Source organism: Callospermophilus lateralis, chromosome 2 (assembly GCF_048772815.1).
Source record: "Callospermophilus lateralis isolate mCalLat2 chromosome 2, mCalLat2.hap1, whole genome shotgun sequence".
In the NCBI taxonomy this organism is placed as follows: Eukaryota; Metazoa; Chordata; class Mammalia; order Rodentia; family Sciuridae; genus Callospermophilus; species Callospermophilus lateralis.
Window position 1 is genome coordinate 33747606 of NC_135306.1, and position 20693 is coordinate 33768298.

The 20693-nt window shown below is 43.4% G+C and overlaps 1 protein-coding gene across 1 annotated transcript in view; it reads right to left on the reverse strand.

Moving 5' to 3' along the window:
* Window positions 1–755: 755 nt before the first annotated feature.
* Ccdc180 (coiled-coil domain containing 180) overlaps window positions 756–20693 on the reverse strand; it is a 62229-nt gene continuing 42291 nt past the window's right edge. Inside the window, exons 29-37 of the mRNA XM_076841168.2 lie at window positions 19963–20040; window positions 15994–16060; window positions 15076–15217; window positions 7185–7345; window positions 6480–6617; window positions 5834–5945; window positions 2914–3019; window positions 1856–1991; window positions 756–887 (exon numbers count right to left, since the gene is read on the reverse strand). Of these exons, the coding sequence (XP_076697283.1) occupies window positions 756–887; window positions 1856–1991; window positions 2914–3019; window positions 5834–5945; window positions 6480–6617; window positions 7185–7345; window positions 15076–15217; window positions 15994–16060; window positions 19963–20040 (1072 nt within the window). The remainder of the gene's footprint in view (window positions 888–1855; window positions 1992–2913; window positions 3020–5833; window positions 5946–6479; window positions 6618–7184; window positions 7346–15075; window positions 15218–15993; window positions 16061–19962; window positions 20041–20693) is intronic.

Sequence of the window (20693 nt, forward strand, 5' to 3'; positions counted from 1 at the left end):
TTTCAAGACAGATCTCTATGCAGCTGACTCAGGCAGAGACCCTTAAGAGAGAGAGAGAGATTTTCCTATTATATTCCATTTTCCAAGACTCTGACCCAGGAAAGTCCAGATTGAGAGTCTTATCCATTGCTGCAGAAATTGGCTCAGGGTTCACTCCTTTGGCAAGAGGTTCCTCAAGGCCACATAGGGCAGCCCAGGACAGGCTCATCCAGGCCACAACTGTGATTTCACCTGGGCACCCTCACACCCTTCCCTCTTACTGCGCTTGGTGGGTTGCAAGGTGCAAGTTGGTTGGTAGGCAGGGGGAGGTAGGGGATGAGGACTGGGCGCTTCCTGCACAGGAAGAGGTTGTCAGGCCTGGGAGGCCTGTCATGTACAATGGCCCAAGACCACAGCTGGCAGGATGAGAAGGTGAGTGCTGGGTGGAGCACATCTCTCCAGATGTTTATCCTGAGCTCTGAATTCTCATCTCATTTTTTTCTCTGGCTGTAGGCCCATGCAGGTGCCCTTCAAGGCCTGACCTGGGGGGCAGAATTTGGTGTTCTCCAGCAATACTGGCTGGGCAGGCCCCTGATACCTATGCCCTGACAGCTGGGCCCTGTCTTTGCAGAGCTCCTTTCAGGAGAAATGAAAAGAAGTGCCAGGCATGCTTTTGGATGTCATTTCCTTCACAGTCTTAGGTTCTATTTTAAGTGACTGACTCCTGTAGTCACCGCCCAGCACAGAATAAAACTTTATTTGGGGTGGGGAGGGTGTCAGGTGTAGAGGCTGTGGATGGTTTGCAGGGAGCACTTCCAGCTCTCCTTCCAGCGCTGGGCCTCCTCCACCTGGACGTTGTGGTCATTCTGGATCTTTTTCAGCTCTGCCTCAAACAATGCTAAATATTTCTGGGAAAAAAGCAGCAGGAGTGGCCACATGAGAGAGGATTCTGCACTCCCAGCCCTGGGACAACACTGTCACCTGTGACAAGCAGCTCCTAAAGAGCTCCCATCAGATACCTACAATTGTCTTCCTGGTTTTACAGATGAGAAGACTGAGGCTGGACTTGGCTGGTGTCACTCAGCTAGGAAGGGGCGGAACATGGACTAGGACACCTGTCTTTCTGGCTCTGGGCCCTGCACCCTACTAAACTCTGACCTGCAAAGGAGCCTCCCTGGAGCACAGGGGTCCTGGCTTCCTCAGGAGGCCGAGCCCTCTGGGTCTCCAGCCCTCACTGAACTCAGCAAGCACAGCCATTGCTCTGTCTGGGGCTTGCATGGCAGCCGGGCTCTGGGAGCAGCTTCTCATCAGGCCAGCTCCACAGGGGTCTAACAGGCACTGGGTTCAAATTCTGACTCTGCCACTCAGTGGCACAGAAGGGTAAGTGCTTTTAGGCATCAATGTCCTTGTTAGTGAGATGGGGACACTAACCCTCATGGGTTCCCAGGAGGATTCAGTGAGATGCCTCATGCCAAGAACAGAAGGTAGCTGTGGCTGTGAGTGCTGCTGCTACCATGCCCCACTGCAGTTCCACGGTCTCGTCACCTCTGTGCCTGTCTGCCATGTTCCCTAGCTGATTCTACTGTCCCTCTGCAGTCTTTCTCACACCCGGTGTGGGTGACATGTCCTGTGGTGGGGTCCCACAGCACCAGGGCTTACACCTCAGACCACTGCTAGGACTGAGACTAGACATGACCCTCATGTCTTGTGCCAAAGGATATTGATGGGTGTTGGGACCTGTGGCTCTGGCCTCACTGATGTGTGTTGTTGACTCCACAGACCAAATGTTGGGAGGTGGGAAGTTCCCTCCTTACCAAGGCAGCCAAACTAAGTTGCCTCATGCTCCCTGGGACACAGCTACCCCATCCCATCTCACCAGGTACACAGCATCTCGAGCTTCCACAGCTGCCAGATGGCCCAGGGTGGTCTTAGAGGTGGTTATGGAGGATGTTTTCCGATCAAGAATCTTGGTTTGGATAGTGACTTCGGTGGGTTTGATCCCTGGCCACTTCCTACAAACAAAAGTACTTGGCTTCACCATTCCCAGCCTAGCCACCACCCCTGTTGCAAGAGTTCAACAACTATGATGGTTTTAAATATCTGAATTAAAAGAAAAAGAAAAGCTCCGACCAAGGATTTCACATTGTGCTTCTTTAAGTTCTCTGTTTCAGTTCTGTGTGGTCTTGGGTCCTGTGTGGGGAAGGAACACTACATCTCCAGTGACTCCCCTTTCCTGGGCCTCAGATTCCTCCTCAGTATGCCAGCCAGGTGGCCGTCTGCAGTTCCTGGCCCACTTATTATGCCGTAAAGGCCACTGCTGAGAACACTGCTCTTTGCTTTCACAGAGACATGTTCTCGGGGCAATGGGGACGGGCACTTTAACAGCTCATGTCACACACAATAGTCAGCTGGAGTGGGCTGAGAGAGAGAAAAATCGAGAGAGAGAGAGAGAGAGAGAGAGAGAGAGAGAGAGAGGTGCTCAAGGCCCTATGTCTGGAAACATGTGTCTTATATGCTGAGCTGTGAGGCAGTCTCTTCCCTATATGAGCCTGATTGAAGACCTCACCCCATTCGCTCCCAATGGTTATTTCAGAATACCAAGCCAGTGGTGGGAGTCATAATGGTAATGGGACACTTTAAACAGGGACATGATGACTCATCTCCCTGTCTTGTCCTCCAGCAGTATTTTTCTTGTACCTTGCCTCGGCCATTTTGGTGTCTTTGAACTCCTACCAAACAGTCGAATTTTCTCTTCATGAAGCCACATGAGGTATACGCCATGCTCATTTCACAGAGCAATGAGGTTCAGAACACATGCCTTTCCAAGGTTAGCAGGTCTGTCCAAGTTCCCAGCTGGTGCCCCTAATCACTCCACTGCCCAGCTCCCAGCAGATTCAGCCATTTATGGTGCCACCTGCTGCCCTGGGCTCTCACCTGCTCCCACGTTCAATCAGGGGCTTCTCACTCTCTTCCTCCAGGGACATCCTGGCCAGTTTCCTCCGGATGAGGATCGATGTTTTCTGCTTGCAGGGCTCGGTCCCTGGCAGGAAAGAGATGGGTTACTAACCATTGGCTCTCCAACAGCATGAGACCAAGGGGTCTCCCCCCTTGATATTTAGAGATAGTAGGGCTCACTCTCTACTTCCCCACTTGGAGTGACAGGCAGAGCTGCCTAAACAGAGAAGCTAAATGCACCAGATATGCAGCTGAGTAGAGTGGCAGTGGCAGGAGTCATTGCAAGAGGAGTCTGGGGAGCATTTTGGACAGTTTCAGCTCCAAATCCCTAAGTTGGATGCTCTGACTGTCCTGCAGCTTCCAAGAGTTCCAAAATATGCTTTGCAATGCCTTCTTTGACTTATGCTAGCTCATATGAGCTCTGAACTAAGCACTTACCCCAGAAAGAACACATTCAAGGTTGTCCATTAAATGTTTGGCTCACTTTGGATGTGCATTCTTTTTCTTTTTTTTTTTTTTTGGTGGTGCTGGGGATTGAACCCAGGGCCTCATATATGCAAGGCAAGCATTTTACCACTGAGCTAAATCTCCAGCCCCTGGATGTGCATTCTTGACAGGGAGAGAAGGCTTTCTGTGTGGAGGTGGGGGTGGGAACCTGGGCGGTGGAGAGAGAGTGTGCTGGCAGGTGGGCACCTCTTTAACCTGCACCTTCATCTGCCATGGTAACAGGTCTATGCCTGGCCAAGTCAAAACGCTTAGATAAGACCAGGCAAGCACCTCCTGGGGGCCTGGTGCAGGGTTTTTGTCCAGCTCTGTGGTACTGTGCAAGGTGCCACTATGGATGGGGTCTGCTGCCAGCTCATCTGCCTGTTCTCCATGGGGCTTCAACCTCAGTGTCTCTGTGGGTCCTTGCCTTCCTGAGTGAGGCTCACCTTTGGTATTGAAAAGTGGCCTGCACCTCAAAAATGCTGTATATATTTTGACCCAGAAAACGTAAGCCAAGAGTCTGTCACTCCATCAGAGTCCTTCCACAGTACAGGAGTTTTCTTTAAAACAATTACAGCAATGAAAAATTGTAGGTTCAACAGCAGCAGATGAATTAGTCCATGATGATGCTTAGTAAATCACAGTGCTCAGCAACCCAAAATGCTGAAGCAGAAAAGCAGGGATTGCCTGGCCAAGGTCCACCTGAAGGGACTCGGTCAGGACATCTCATAGGACCTCTACCCATCCCCACCCCCATGGAGGAGGGGCCTGGAAGGGTGGACAGCAAGGGCAAAGGGCCCTAATTTCTGGGTGGAAGGAACGGGTTCTTCACTTGCTTCTTAATTTTTATGGAATTTCTAACTTTACTGTAGAGAACACTTATTGTCTCTGTAACAATTTTTAAAAATAGAAAGTTGGGTGAGGTGGTGCAAAGCCCATAATCCCAGTGGCTTTCAAGGCTGAAGCAGGAGGATCACAAGTTCAAAGCCAGCCTCAGCAACTTAGTGAGGCCCTGAGCAACTCAGTGAGACCCTGTCTCTAAATAAAATTCAGAATAGGGCTGGGGATGTGGCTCAGTGGTCGAGGACCCCTGGTACCAAAATAAACAAACAAACAAACAAATAAAAAGAATGGATTTAAAGTATAGACTATCAATAAATGGATAACATTTGAGTACATGATTGTAATCTTATCATTATAAAAGTAATATGTACATTACAAAAAGTTTAAACATTGTCACCTAGCCAAAAGAGATGTTAGGAGCCTCCCACTGCCCCGCCCTGCAGAGCCTCAGCAGCAGTTCTGTGCCCAGCTCCCAGGCTCTGTCTCTCTCACTCTCTGTGTCTCTCTTACACAGATTTATTTAAACACCTGAGAGTATGCATGTTGATATCATGTATGTTTTTCAAATATGGACTCATACACATATCCTGGTCCCTCATTTTCTCCCAGAAAGTCCTCCTGTGCGCCCTGTGGCATTAGCACGTGCAGACCTACTACCCCATCATCACAGCCTCACAGAGTGCGTCACCCACCTCCAATCCCCTATGTATGGACACTAGTGCTGTTTCCAATTGTTTTGCTGTCTGAAGAGCGCTGTGATGAATGTTTTTGAATGTGTGTCTTAGGACAAGTGTGCAAATATTTTTGTCAGGAAAATTCCTAGAATTGGAACGCTAGGTCAAAGGCATGCACATGCAAGATTTGACGGGAAGTGACAAGAGTTCTTTAAGAGATCAGTTATCAACGAATGCTCCTACTAAGGGCCCTGTGGTGCCTCTGCTTCCGACCACCCTCCCTGGGCTGGCTAAGCCTCGGGCAGCCTGTTGGTGAGAAACCTATCTCAGTAATGTCCATATTTGCATTCTTCATCATCAGCGAGGTGGCACACCTTTTACTGTCACTGGTCATAGGAAATGCTTCTCTTTGGAAATGCGTGTGTTTGTTTCTTGGCTTCTTTAAAAAATGTGACCTGTGAGAGTTCTTTGTACCACGTGGGTAGTGACCCATTCCCTGACTCCTAGGTTGTGAGGCCTAGTTTTCCAGTTTGAGGTTTATCTTTCCCTATTTGACACTTTTCTGTTTTTGTTTTGGCATGAGAGAAGGGCCAGCTGCTTTCTTCATGGCTTCTGGTTCTCATACTGTGCTTAGAAAAGGTGTCCCTAACCCCCAAAGTATGAAAATACTCCCTGTTAGGGTTTCATTTTTAACATATATTCTTTGATCCATCTGGCATTTGGCCTTTTTAGTCAAAAGTTTATTTTTAATGGAGACAAATGAACACACAAAATCAAATCATTCCCTCGATGGAGAAAATTTTCACCTGGTGGAGCTGGGAAGGCAGCTTCCCCAGTGCCCATCAGCCTAGCCCTCCCCCTCCCCCGGGCTGAGATGCAAGGTTGGTGCCCCTTACTTGCAACCTGGATGTCATCGATGGTGATCAGTTCATCCAGCTGCAGCAGGAACTTCTCGGTGAAGGAGGCCAAGCTCATTATGAAAAAGTGGCCACAATTCCTGGTGACTTCCTGGAGGAAACATGGTGAGCGCAGAGCTGCAGGGAGAAGAACTTCTCTCCAAGGCAGCTGAGGAAGGGCTGGCTGGCTCAGCAGTAGGACCTAGGGAGCCTTGGGGATCCTGCTGCTGAGCCAAGCCTAAAGCCACTGTGCCCACTGTGTCTGAGTTAACTGGTGTCTGAGCAAGAAGGCTTCCCTCAAGAGGTGCTTGGGCTTGAGGATAAGAAATGATTCAGAAATGAATGAGATACATGTAGACAATTCACTGAAGAAGAAATAAAACTAGACATGGATCGTGAATCATGAAAAAAAAAAGTACTGTTACTAATTTTATAAATAGTTAATTCAGAAACCAAAGAAATGCAAAGTGAAACACCCAGTAATAACATTTCACCTACAAAACCCACCCACTTTCATGCCTGCTCTGGCCCAGGTGCCAACCAAGAGCCATGCTCTGCACTGGCTGTTGCTGACCATTGGCACCATCTTTCTGGAGGGTGGTGTGGCCCTCAGCACCTGGACTGGAGAGTCAAGGGCACCACTGACCTCAAGATCATCCTTGTGCTTCTTGATTACATGGTCCAGCTCTTTCTGTCTTTTTTCTTCTAGTATGTGTAGAGACTCCATTATCTGGTAATGTGCAGGGTGTCCAATATTTGGATTGAGCTTCTGGGCATTCCTATCCTTTGATCAAACAATTCGGAATTCATCAGGGCCTTTGACCCAGACTTGAAGTCAGGACCAAGAAGTCACTGGCCTATGTCTTCTGTCAATTAAGGCCATAGGAAGACAAATGTGTACTATGATCTGGGTGTATGAGGGGCCATGGGTGGGCAGAGGAACCAGTGTCAGAGAGGACAGGATGGGAGCATGAATGAAGCCATGAAGAGAGGGTGAGTTGTCCCCCCAGCAGAGTCAAGGCTTTAGTCCAACACAGTCAGCACCAATCCTGTCCCATGGCTCCAAGGACAGTGTGGAGAGTCATTGTTGATCTTAAAGACCATGGTGCCACCAAGCCCAGCAGACCCTCCCCTTTACTCCAACACAGAATTTACCAAACACCTTCCATGAAGAAGTTGTTGACTCAATTCTTAGTTTTTCAATGCCTCCTGCCCCTCGGTCCCCATCCGATAATCCTAAACCTAGCTCACCTCCTTTCCTTGGGCTTGACCCTGCCCGTGACCTGCCTCCATTTTGAACTCCCAGCATTCCTGATTCTGGAACAGGACTGGCTGGTCCTAGGATCCTTACCTTCCTTTTGTCTAACTGCTCTTTCTGCTCCTCAAATTGTTTCTGGATCTTTTCCACAGAGGTGCAAAACTTTTTCCAGTGCTGCTCCTTGAAGTCCTCTGTCACCAGCCAACACACCTGGGGCAGCAGCTCCTCAAATCTCCTCATCTGGACTCGTAATTCTGCAGGAATTGAGATAGAGGGTCAGTGGAGGGGGACACCATAGAACCAAGTGGCTGAGGTGATCTTTTTCAACAAAGGCCCAAAGCAGTTTCCCAAAGGGAAAACCTTGGTCTCCAATGTGGTCCTGTAGTCAAGGTAATACAGAAAATACTAGTAAGACAAGTTCAAAGGACTCTCCTCTATATTCCTTGGACTTCTCAACCCATTTAAAATGCATTGTCTTTCAGCCATCTGGCAAGTTCTCATCCATCATGTCTTCAAATGTCTCCTTGACCCCGGGCTCCTCCCTCTCTTTCTATACCTCCAAACAGCGTATGTCAGACCTCCTCTATCATTCACATCTCTTCACCTCTTCCCTTTTTCTCATCTCTTTGTCTTTCTGTGTAGCATTCTGGGTATTTTCTTTGGTTCTACCTTCCAGTCACCAATTTCACTTTCAGCTCTATGTATTCTGGCAGCAAAATCATTTACAAGTATAAAATTTCAACTTGAAATTTTTCCTTTTTAAAAATTCCATTTGATTCACTTTTATATTTACTCAGTTTAATAGTCTCTCGCTCCTTGCTCATGTTTACAATTCCCTCTTTTATTTAACTTTAATAATGGCATTATTTTATATCCTGTGTTTGATATGTACAATAACTTAAGTCTCTGCTGGCCTCCTGTGGTTCCCGCTCAAGGACCCTATGTTTGTGTGGGTTTTGTTATTGTTGTTTGTTCATCACGGTGAGCTCTTATTCTGGGAATTTTAGTTGTGGGAATCCTGAGGCCTGAGTTGAAGGTGGGTTTTCTAGAGAGGATTTGAGGGTCTCAACCAAGCAAATTCTAGATATAATCAACTCAAGATCATTCTAAGCTCATTTTTTTTTTTGTACCAGGAATTGAACTCAGGGGCACTCGACCACTGAGCAACATCCCCAGCCCTATTTTTGTATTTTATTTAGAGACAGAGTCTCACTGAGTTGCTCAGGGTCTCACTAAGTTGCTGAGGCTGGCTTTGAACTTGCGATCCTCCTATCTCAGCCTCCCGAGCCGCTGGGATTATAGGTGTATGCCACTGCACCCAGATTAAGCTCAATTTGATTCTAAGATAAAGTTAAGATCCTTTGGATGATCCACAAAGAAAATATTGAATTCAAGTTTAAATAAGCACGAATATAGGTTTAGAAGCCATATAAGGACTGGCACAGTTCTGGATTTCCACAGGTGGTTTTTTGGTTTTGGTTTTCCTTTTTCTTCACCAGTACCAAGGATTTTTTTTTTTAAATTTTTTTGTAGTTGTAGATGGACAGAATGCCTTTATTTTATTTGTTTATTATTATGTGGTGCCGAGGATCAAACCCACTGCCTCACATATGCTAGGCAAGCACTCTGCTACTGACCTACAGACCCAACCCCAGTACCAAGGATTTTGGTAATGCAATCTCTTTCTAGTTGCTAGAAGAAGAGATTGGTTTGTCTCATTCACTGTATTCTGCAGGTGGAGCCCTGTGCAGTTCCAGTTTTACATGGTATTTTCCTCCTTGGGTAGTCTGTGGATTTATTTCCTGTTCCTAATGCCCTGGAGGTCATGAAAATGCTCAAGTTTTCCTGAGAGTCATCAAATGCTTTAAGGCAGTGAACAGAATTACTGCTCAATTTATCAAGCAAAGTTCTTATTTCCATTCAATTTTTGGATTTTGTGTTTCTTACTTTACAACTAGCTCATTTGTGTGTGTCTTACTTTACATTTGTGCATTTGTCCCCCAAATATTTTATCTAGCATTTGACACGTTTTCAGTGAGAGAACGTGTAGGATGGGATCTTGAAGAGTTCACTTGGGGAAAGTCTGAGTAGAGAAACAAAATACTGTCTGTAGTTTTCAATTCCAGTGATTCTACAACCACAGTGATGAGGGCTCCCATAGATCACTCCCTGTACATGGTAAATCCATGCAAGGGATTAATCCTCAAAAAGTTCTTTCACACTGGATGCTGTTACTATCTCCAGCTTACAGATAAGAGAACTGAAGCTAAGAGAAGTGAGATCACTTGGCCAAAGTGGTACAGCTAAGAGATGGCAGTGCTGGGTCTCAGTTATCCTCTCTTCCTACCCACACTGCCTCTGGAATGACACAGCAAAGCAAAACAAATGTGGTAGATCTGTACAGTGAAATATCATTAAAAGTGATAAAAGGAAGTATTGATACAATTTACAACATGCGTGAACCTTGGAAATACCACAAAAACTGAAAGAAACCAGTCACAAAGAAGCTCATGTGGGCCCATTTACATGAAAGTACAGGAAGGGGAACTCCATAGAGACAGAAAATGAACCAGGCGTGGTAGCACATACCTGTAATCCCAGTGATTTAGGAGACTGAGGGTGGAGGATTGCAAGTTCAAGGCCAGGCTCAGCATTTAATGAAGCCCTAAACAACTTAGTAAGACCCTAAAAACTTAGTAAGAACCTATCTCCAAATAAAAAAATAAAAATGGCTGGGGATATAGCTCAGTGATAAAGCACCTCTGGGATCAATACCCAGCACACCAAATAGATAAATAAAGAAAGCAAAGGGAAAAAAGAAAGTGCATTGTTGATGGCTTAGGGACTCAAGAGGGGCTGATGAGGGTTCCGAGATAGTGGTGGTGACAATTGCCAGCTCTGTAAGTAAACCAAACACCATTGAATCGTACGCTTCATGGATGAATTGTACTGGTAAGGAAATATACCCTAAAGCTGTCAAAAATGAGGGCAGAAGGGAGGAGAATCAAGATGGCGGATTAGAGGAAGGCTGAATTCCTAGTTGCTCCATGGCTTAGGATTCAAGCAGCAGGAGTCCTCCTTCTCAGCAAGGTGGGTAAAAAAGGGATTTCTCTAAAATTCAATATTGGACAGTCAGGATATCTTAGAGACTCAGATATTTGTGTATTAAACAAAGAAGAAAGGCAACTTTGGAGCCCCACTGGTTGAGATAGGCAGCAGTAGCAGCACTGGTTCACTGTGAGAAATAGAAAGTCTGGTGGTCCATTTTCAAAATATGGTATTTAGCTTTAAATGTAAAATTGGGATGTAAGAAAAGCAGCAGTAGGGGAGAACAGAATGGAAAATTACAAGCAGTTAATGCCAGAGTGTGAAGAATTCACAGTCCCTTGACAAACAGGAAGTGAGAGGGAAGAGGCCAGCCTGTTCAACAGAGATAAACTGCAGTATGTGCCATGATGCACTCACTCCCCCAAAGTGCTTTCCCTTCACAGGAGAACAAAGGGAGATGGGGACAACTAAAGGTATTTTAAATAACCCAATAAGAGACCATAACACCTAGGTGACTAAATAGGAGACCACAAAACCTAGGAAAGACTCCCTTAGTACTCAGCCAATGAGGGATGAGGGACAGGCGGAGGAAGGGACACTGTACTAGGGTATAAAATGTGATTGTAACTGCTCTGAGTGTGCCTGCTCACCCAGACACTAATCTTGCAAGATGGTCAGTAAAAAGCCTCACTACTGCAATATCTCATGTCTCTTAGTCCATTCTTTGGGTTTGGTCAGGTGAACTTATTTCTTACATTCCACCATAGAGGGAGGGAGAACATGGAGAGAAATACAACAGAAATATTTTGGTATGGAAAAACTTGAGACCAAAAAGCAACCTGAACTTAGCTGATCCAGAAGCTGCACTGTGAACTAGTATTTCAAAAGTGCCCTGTGTTTCTCAACTGGCCATGGAGAGCTGAGGTGGAGCCATCTTGAGGTGGCCATACTGCAGGTCATAGCAAATACTGCTACACTGTCCCAGCAAGTGCCTACCATGTGGCAAGTACCTACCATGTACCTAGCAGAACATGAGGGAAACAGGCACAGAGAAGACTGTACCCAGGAGGATTCAAGATGGAAAAACAAATGAGAGCCCAAACATCAGTGAAACTAATTACATAAAAAGAGAAACTACTCAAATTGAAGCCTCAGATGGACCCCAGTATAATAATACTGGGTAATTTCAACACACCTCTCTCACCATTAGTTATATCATCCAGACATAAACTCAGTAAGACTCTTTGGACCTGAAAAATATTATAAATTAAGTGGGTTTAACAGACATCTATAGAATATTTCATCCAACAACAGCTGAATACACTTTCTTAGTAGCTCATGGAATCTTCTCCAAAATAAACCATATTTTAGGCCACAAAACAACTCTTAACAAATACAAAAAATTGATATAATTCCTTGCATCTTATCAAATCACAATGGAATAAAATTAGAAATCAACAACAAAATCCTATAGAAACTTTATAAATACATGGGAATTGAACAGTACACATTTGACTAAAGAATGTTCAGTAGAAAAAATAAAAGGAAAAACTAAAAATTCTTATATTCAAATGAGAATATATGATATGATACAACATACCAGAACTTCTGGGACACTATAAAAGCAGTTCTAAGAGGAAAGGTTATAGCTGTTAGTGCCCACATGAGAAAATCAGAAAGATCCCAAATAAAAACCCAATGATGCATCTTGAGACCCTTGAAAAAGAAGAAACCAATTCCAAAACCAGCATAAAGAAGGAAATAATTAAGATCAGAGCCAAATTCAATGAAATGGAGAATTAAGAAATATAAAGGATCAATGAAGAGTTGGTTCTTTGAAAACATAAACAAGATTGATAAGCTCTTAGCCAAACCAACTAAAAGAAAGAGAGAAGACCCAAATTAATAAAATTACAAGTTAAAAAGGAGAAGTCACAATAGACATCACAGAAATCCAGCAGATCATGAGAAACTATTTTGAAAACTTATACTCCAAAAAATTGTATGCCTTCCAACAAAGAAAAACCCAGGACCAGATAAATTCTCAGGTCAATTCTACCAGCGCTTTAAAGAACTAATGCGAATGCTCCTCAAATTATTCCATGAAATAGAAAGGAATGGAATACTACCAAATTCATTCTATGAAAGTCAATATCACACTCATATCAAAACCAGACAAGGATACATAAGGGAAAGAAAACTATAGACCAATATCCCTAATGAGTTTACATACAAAAATATTTAATAAAATATCAGCAAATTGTGTTAAACAACATATTAGGAAGATTGTATATCAAGAACAAATTGGCTTTATTCCAGAGATGCAAGGATGGTTTAACATACACAGATCAATAAATGTAATTCATCACAAAAATAGAATTTAGGGCAAAAATCACTTAGTCATATTAGCTGTCAAATCAGCAAAACTAGATAACCATCGTATCAATAGATGTAGAGAAGGCATTTGACAAAATTAAACACCCATTCATGATAAAAACACTGAAGAAACTAGGAATAAAAGAAGCCTACCTCAACATCATAAAGGCTATATATAAAAAAAACCAAAGCCAAGCTCATAGTAAAGCATTTCCTGTAAAATCTAGAACAAGACAAGGATGTTCATTCTCACCACTCCTATTTAATATAGTGCTAGAAATTTTAGCTAAAGCAATTAGGCAAGGAAAGGAAATAAAAACGATAAAATCAGGAAAGGAAGAAGTCAAGTTACCACTGTTTGTAGATGATATGATCCTTAACTTAGAAGATTCAAAAAAATTCCACCAAAAAATTGCTAGAACTAATAAACAAATTTGGCAGAGTAGCAGGCTACAAAATCAACATAAAAAAATCAATAGCTTTCCTACCAACAAAAAAATCTGCTGAGAAAGAAATGAGGAAAACAGTTTCATTCACAATAACCTAAAAAAAAAAAAAAACAACCAAACAAACAACTACAAAAAAAGAAAAAACTAGAAATAAATCTAACCAAGGAGGTAAAAGATCTCTGCAATGAAAACTATGGAACATTGAAGAAAGAAATTGAAGAAGACTTCAGAATATGGAAAGACTTCCCATATTCATGGATAGGCAGAATTAATATTGTTAAAATGACCAAAGCAATATATAGATTCAATGTAATCACCATCAAAATACCAATGACATTCTTCACAGAACTAGAAAAAATAATCCTAAAATTCATTTGGAAGAATAAAACACCTAAAATAGTCAAAGCAAGTCTAAGCCAAAAATGCAATGCTGGGGGCATCACAATCCCTGACTTCAAATTATACTACAGTGCTATAGCACAAAAACTGCATGGTATTGGCATAAAATTGGACACAAAGACCAATGGTAGAATAGAAGACACAGAGACAAACTTACACACTAACAGTCATGTGATCCTTAACAAAGGTGCCCCAACCACACTTTAGAGAAAAAACAACCTTTTAAACAAATGAAGCTGGGAAAACTAGTTAACCATATGTAGAGAATGAAACTAGACCCTTATCTCTCACCCTGCATGAAAATCAATTCAAAATGGACCAAAGACCTAGGAATTAGACCAAAAACTATGCAATTCCTAGAAGAAAACATAGGGTCAACATTCCAGCAAGGACTTCCTCAGTAGGACACCTAAAACTCAGGAAATAATTCCAAGAGCTAGTAAATGGGATGGCATTTAATTAAAAAGTTTCTGTATAGCAAAGGAAACAAAAATAGTACAGAAATTACAGAATGGAAGAAAATCTTTGCTAACTACTCTTCTGATATTTATATCTAGAATTTATAAAAAACTCAAAAAAAACTTAACATCCAAACCCAAACAACTAATTAATAAATGGGCAAATAAATCAGACACTTCTCAAAAAACAAAACAAATTAAAAAACAACAACATACAAATGGCCAATACACATGTGAAAAAATGTTCAACATCATTAACAATTAAAGAAATGCAAACTACACTGAGAGTTCATCTCATGCCACTCAGAATAAAATACAAATAATAATACATCTTAGAATATGGAGATACACTGTTGATGGAATTGTAAATTAGTACAACCGCTATGGAAATCAGTATGGAAGTGTCTCAAAAGACTAGGCATGAAACCACCATATGACCTGCTACACCATTCCTTGATATTTATCCTAAAGAATTAAAGTCATCTTACTACAGTGATACACACATACCCATGTTTATAGCAGCACATCTCAAAATAGCCAAACTATGGAATCAGTATAGGTGTCTTTCAGCAGATGAATGAATAAAGAAAACATGGTATAGATACATATGAAATTTTATTCAGACATAAAGAAAAAGGAAATTATGTCATTTGCAAGAAAATGAATGGAACTAAAGACCTTATGTTAAGCAAAATGATCCAAACTTGAAAGGTCAGGGTTGTATGTTTTCTCTCATGTGTGAAAGCTAGAGAGGAAAAAAGGGGAAGAAAGGTGGGGGGTGGTGCAGGGATCTTATAGAAATCAAAGGGAAATCAGTACAGGAAAGGTACCCTGGGGTGGGAGAAGGGAGGGAGGGAGGAAACGTTGAGGGGCCATATCGGTCAAATTATATTGTTAATTGTAACAACGAATCACATTAATATGTACAACTATAATGCACCAATAAAAAATGAAGAAAGAGAAAAAAAATAAAATGTGGAAGGAACAAAGTATTTTTTAGTGGTTAAGAAAAATTACCATGCTTCTATAGAAAAACGATTCTTTTTTTTTTTTTTTTTTTTTTTAGTGTTGTTTTACTCCAGTTAAATCTGATCATTGTTTCCACCTAATTCTAAGAGGCTGGCTTCCACAGGAGGCTCCTCTTCTGTCTGGTGACCTCCAAGTGAGAGGGGCCAGGGCCAAGGACCAGCCCCCAACCTCAGTATGTTGGTATCATACCCACGTCCAGCCTGCCCACCCTTCGCCCACACGCACCCATGAGGCAGGAGTTGTGGTACTCGTTCGTCTGGCTCTGGTACTCCAGGATCTTCCTGCCAATGCTGTCGGCACACTGGTCGAAGGTTTCATACATGCAGTCAGGCCTGGTGACTGGGTGCCTCTCTTTGCGGTAATATTCCTGCCAGAGAAAGGTGACCATGCGTGGGCGAGGACCCTCCCTGTGGGACTCTGGTCCTGGCTCTTCTATCAGTCAGCCCACCCTCATCTCCACATCTCCTAGTTGTGCTTTCCCTCTGCCCCCGTCACTTCCTCTGTATCCTAAAGTGTGACTTGAGGCCATAACTGTCCCTCATTACTTCCTGAGTAAATGGCAAAATCCTGTTTGTCATTCAAGACCCAAATCAATGGAGTCTCAAGTTGTGACTGAGTTGGGAACTTACCAGAAGCACCCAGCTGGGTCCTGACTGTGGGCCACAGAGAGGGATGAGCCAGAGGCCCTGCCCTTTACCACTCCCTGCCCCATGGGGGACAGCCAAGATAAAACACAAGCACACTGTGTGGGTTTATGGGAGCAGGGGCCAGCTCCTAGTGCTTCCCTGGCTCCCTGTGCCCGGCCATGTCCATTGGACTCCTGTTAAGTGCTAGGCACCTAAGGGGCAGAGGTGGGGCATGTTTCTCTTGGCATACCCAGTGCCTGACATGCAGGTGATGTCTAAGAAATGTTTGGTGACTAATTAAGTAAATAAATGCCAAATAAATGAAATTTGTCTTCCAGAAAATGGGCCTGGGTGGGGGTGGGACACAGGAGGTTACAGAGGCTGGGGAGGTCAAGAGGAGGGTGAAATCCTCTCGTCATTTTCCCCTGAGTTCCTGTGATCAGCAGACTGCAAAAGGCAAAGGCAGCTGGGGACACGCTTCCTGGATGGGCACCAGCTAGTGAGCAGTGGCCCTCACCTCCACAACGGTCAGCAGATAGTGGTTGCTCTCCCAGAGAAGGGTCAGGATGATCCCTTTAAAATGCCTGCAACACACAGAGGCAGACCCCTGAGGTTCCTTGTCTAAAGATACCCACATGGACGAACCAAATCAGCATAGCATTTGGAGTGCTCTGTTTGGGCCCTGGGCCTCCTTGCAATTAATTCATCACTACTGCCCTGGGAACTTCTCCTGATTCCTCTCCAAAAACACCTGCATGATTCTTCTTGGTCATATTCCTGTTCTCAGATCCCAGCTCAGTGCCAGTTCCTAACCCTAGTGCTAATACTTTCAGAGTGTTCTTCAGTTCTGTAGGTGGATTCGGGATTGATTTGTTTGTCTGGCTGATTGAATTCCATCTCTCCCAGCAGACTGGGAATTCTACTAGGCATTTAAAATTCTAATTGAGAGGTTATTAGGCAGAAAAAGCTCAGTATCTGGGGTTCCTACATTAGCAAGCCAGAACCCAACTCAGTAAGAATGGTCATATATAGTCTAGAAAAATGAAATCTAAGTTTAACCAGTCAGAAACAGCCAACTCATTTCTGGTGGGGGAATGATCCAGTTTAACTAATCAAATATTTTCTTTGCCTTGCTTCTTTCTGTGACCCTCCTGTAAAAGCTTTCCCCTTGCCACCCACCTTGGTGGAGCCCTGAACCATTTGGCAGTCTGATGCTGCCCGATTTGTGCATCGCTGTCTGTTCAAATAAACTGGTTAATATTTTAATGTGTCTGTGTTTATCTTTTGATAGAGAACATGGACTCTGGTTGTCTGTCTCTGTTGACCATGGAATCCCAGTGCAAGGGCAGTGCCTGTACCTGTCAGGGCCTCAGTGTTGCTTGAAAGAAGAAAGAATGATGACTTACAGATAGTAATCAAATGACCAGGACTTCCTGTAGGACCAAACGTCGGCCTGCTCTCTCTGGTCACTAGGCCCACATGTGTACACCAGGGCTTTATAAGCAAATTTTCACAGACCCAATGGATGTTCCTGTCCAGTTAGGTCAACGGTTGTGAAAGTAAGTGAGATAAAGGATGGACACACTAGAATTGCATGTAACTGCAGGTCACTAATGTTTCTCGATCTGTATAAAGTGTCATAGTGACATGTATGAATATATCACTGCCAATTTCTAGAATATAAATATATAGGTAATTTGATCTGTCATTTTAAAATCCACTCATTATACTTAACGAAAATTAGAAATATATCGAAAAACAAGGGGAAAATCCATCCCAACATTTTAGTGAATTTCCTTCGGCTGATCTTATTTAAAATCGGTCCTAATTGGGTTTATGAGTGTTTCAAATTCTGTTCTGTTCACTTATTGAACAGTAAGTGACCCCATTCTGTGAAATCATCTTAAGTGGCTGTGGAACACCACCAAGTATATATGCATCACAGTTCGCAATCCCCTAATTTTGAAATTTTAGGTCCGCCCCCTTTTTCAATTGGCATAAAAAAATGCTGCATGGGGGCTGGGTTGTGGCTCAGTGGTAGAGTGGTTGCCTAGTATGTGCGAGGCACTGGGTTCGATTCTCAGCACCACAAATAAATAAACAAAATAAAGTCCATTGACAACTGAAAAAAATGCTGCATGAGATATCTTCAGGCAAGAAGTTTCTCCTCATGGTGGAATGATTTCCTTGGGAGAAAGGCCTGAAGATTTGCATAAAGGCATGACTTAATGGCTTCCATTAGACTTTGCCAAATTGATTTCTAGAAAGATACTGTGCCATTGACTCCCTACCCTCAGTGCAAGGGAAGAACCACTCTACCCACTGGCAGCTTCCACAAAAATCCATCTGTGTATTGGCAACTCTAGTTGATGTGTGGGGATGTGTGGGGACTTGCTTCCCTTTCATTGCTTAGCATTCCAGTGAGGCTATATTTCTTCACATTTGTTCCTAGTAGTTTCTTCTTTTGGGCCGGGTCTCTTCAAATCTACCCTCATCCCTACTGAATTCTCTCTCTCTCTCTCTCTCTTTCTTTGGTACTTAAAATTGAATCCTGGGGTGCTCTACACTCCCAGCACTTTTTACTTTTTTTTTTTTTTTTTTTTTTTTTTTTAGATAGGGTCTCACTAAGATGCTGAGGCTGGCCTGGAGCTTATAATCCTCTTGCCTCAGCCTCCTGAGTCACTGGGATTACAGGCATGTGCCAATATGCCTAGCTCATACTGAGTTCCAGAGGTTTCCTTAGCAATTTACTTGGGGGTAGGGGAAGAGGGTGATGTATTTATTTGCTTTTCTTTTTCCTTTTGCAAATTTTCCATATTTTGAGATTTTTATTAGTGCTTCTCAGGGTGCCAATCATGTGTTTCTGAAGGGAGCCCTGCCTGGGACCCATGGGAACTCACTAGCTCTTATCCACAGCTCTAAGAGGAGGGTTCTCTTCTACCTACTCTGCAGATGGAAAGACTGAAGCTTGTGGAGAAGTCACTTAACCAGGGTCCTAATGTGGGGATACAAACAGGATTAGTCTGATTCTATTTTATGAACAACTGACTATTGTACTAGGACAGGGAAATCCCTCCTTTTTTAGAGACTTAATGAATACTCATTTTTTTCTATTTGACCTATGATTTTTTAAAATCTGTGGTGTATTTATATTATGGAATACTATTGGGTCATACATGTACTCTGTATGGTACATGTGACAACTTGGAAGGGTCCTGCTGAGGTTTGAATGTATTTCCCAAAGTTCATATGCTAGAAACCTAATCCTCAGTGCAATGGTACTGAGAAGTAGGACCATCAAGAGATAATAGGTCATAAGGGCTCTGCCCTCTGGAATAGATTAATGGTGACATTGTGGGAGTGGGCTACTTATCATAGGAATGGGTTCCTGAGAAAAGAATGATTTCAGTCCCCTTCTTCTCCTCTCTCACTCCTGCTCCCTATACTCTCTTGCCCTTCCACCTCCTGCCATGGAATGATGCAGTGAGAAGGCCCTCACCAGATCAGGCTCAACCTTGGACTTCCCAACCTCCAGAACTGCAAGAAACAAACCTCTGTTCTTGATAAATTATCCAGTCTCAGGTATTCGGTTAGAGCAAATCAAATGGCCCAAGACATATCTCAAGGGCATTATGCTGAGGCCAAAAAGCCATTCTGAAAAGGTCAAATGCTGCATAAATTTATTTACATGATATCCTGTAAAGTAACAAAATTATAGGGACGGAGAACAGATTCCTGGTTCTTGGGGTTGGGACGGTGAGGGGAAGTGGTCAGGGGTGGCACATGAAGAGTAGCAAGAAAGAGATCTTTGTGCAGATGAAATAATTTTGTGTCTTGATTGTGGTGGTGGGTGCAGGAATCTATACATGTGATCAAATGACAGAGATCTATAAAAGATAGAAAGTCAAGGTTGTAATGGTACAGAAATGTCCTTGGTGTATGGGCACAGGGCAGGTCTAGCAGCTGACTTGTAGGCAGTTCCTGGGTCACTTGGTGTAGCAGTATTCTTCTTTGCATGATTCACCAGCTTCAGTTCCCTGGGCGAAAGAGCTGACACAGGTGGGCCGTGCCATACTGATTATGGGGGATAGAGGCTCCAGTGTGGAGCTTGAATTTCTCCAAGGACTTTTAACTTTCCAAACTTAATAATATGCTGGGTTTTGTTTGAAATGAAGCCGTTGTTTTAATCAATGACAGTAAAGGAAAGGAGAAGAGGTGGGTAGCGTTGAAAAAATTACTAAAAAATACCCCAAACCTGAAAGGTGTCTGCTGCCTGGCCACCATAAAATGCTGAGCTGGAAAATGTAAAATTTTGGTGAAATGTCTCTCAGTAAACTTCAGGGAATGGGTTGAGACAAACTGACCTTGACCTTCAACTGGCCCCTCCCCTTCCTCTTCCTTTTTATTAGCCTCCCCCTTCTCTTTCTTATTTTTCTTTTCCTCTGAAAAATTAAATGCAATTAAAGGGAACTGTGTCATTACTTACTTGGTTGATGGAGGAGACTTGTCCCCCAGCACCTGGTACTTTCTGTCATTTCTGTTGGGCTTGGAATGTCGGCTGATGCTGTAGGACAAAGGTGCATGAGTTGTCTGCAGTCTGGGGACAGACAAAAGGCAGGTCTGTGCCTCCGGAGCCCTTCCTGGGGTGCTGGAAGTGCTGGACCAGCCTGTGGGGCAGCCTGGCTCATTTCTGGGGCTGAGCCTTTCAAGATGATTCTCTACTTTTCAATTGCTCTGAACACAACCTGATTTGGGGGCAAGGCCTTTACCAATAATGCCCAGGCAAGACCACTAAGAGAGGCAAGGGGCAAAGGGTCATGGGCCCAGAAATTTGCATCCTCTCTTCCCTGAGGTGAGAACCCAAAGAAAAACAGGTTAAGCCTCACAGTGAGACCTTCAGGTTTAGCACATAAATATACAGTATGGCTAGCTACACTTGAGTTTCATATAAGCAACGAGTAATTTTTAGTATATGTAAGGTCCCATGCAATATTTGTGACATATTCATACTGAAAATTAAGTATTATTGATCTGAAATTTAAATTAAGCTATGCACCCATATGGGCTTTATTTTAAAACCTCTTAGAGACTGAATATACAAATAGATGATGGCTGGATCACATTAAAAAAAAAAAAAGGATCTCTCACCCACCCATTGCTGCAGCAACCTGCCCAGGAAATCAGCCCTTTGCCTACAATAAACAGCCCGAAGGTGGT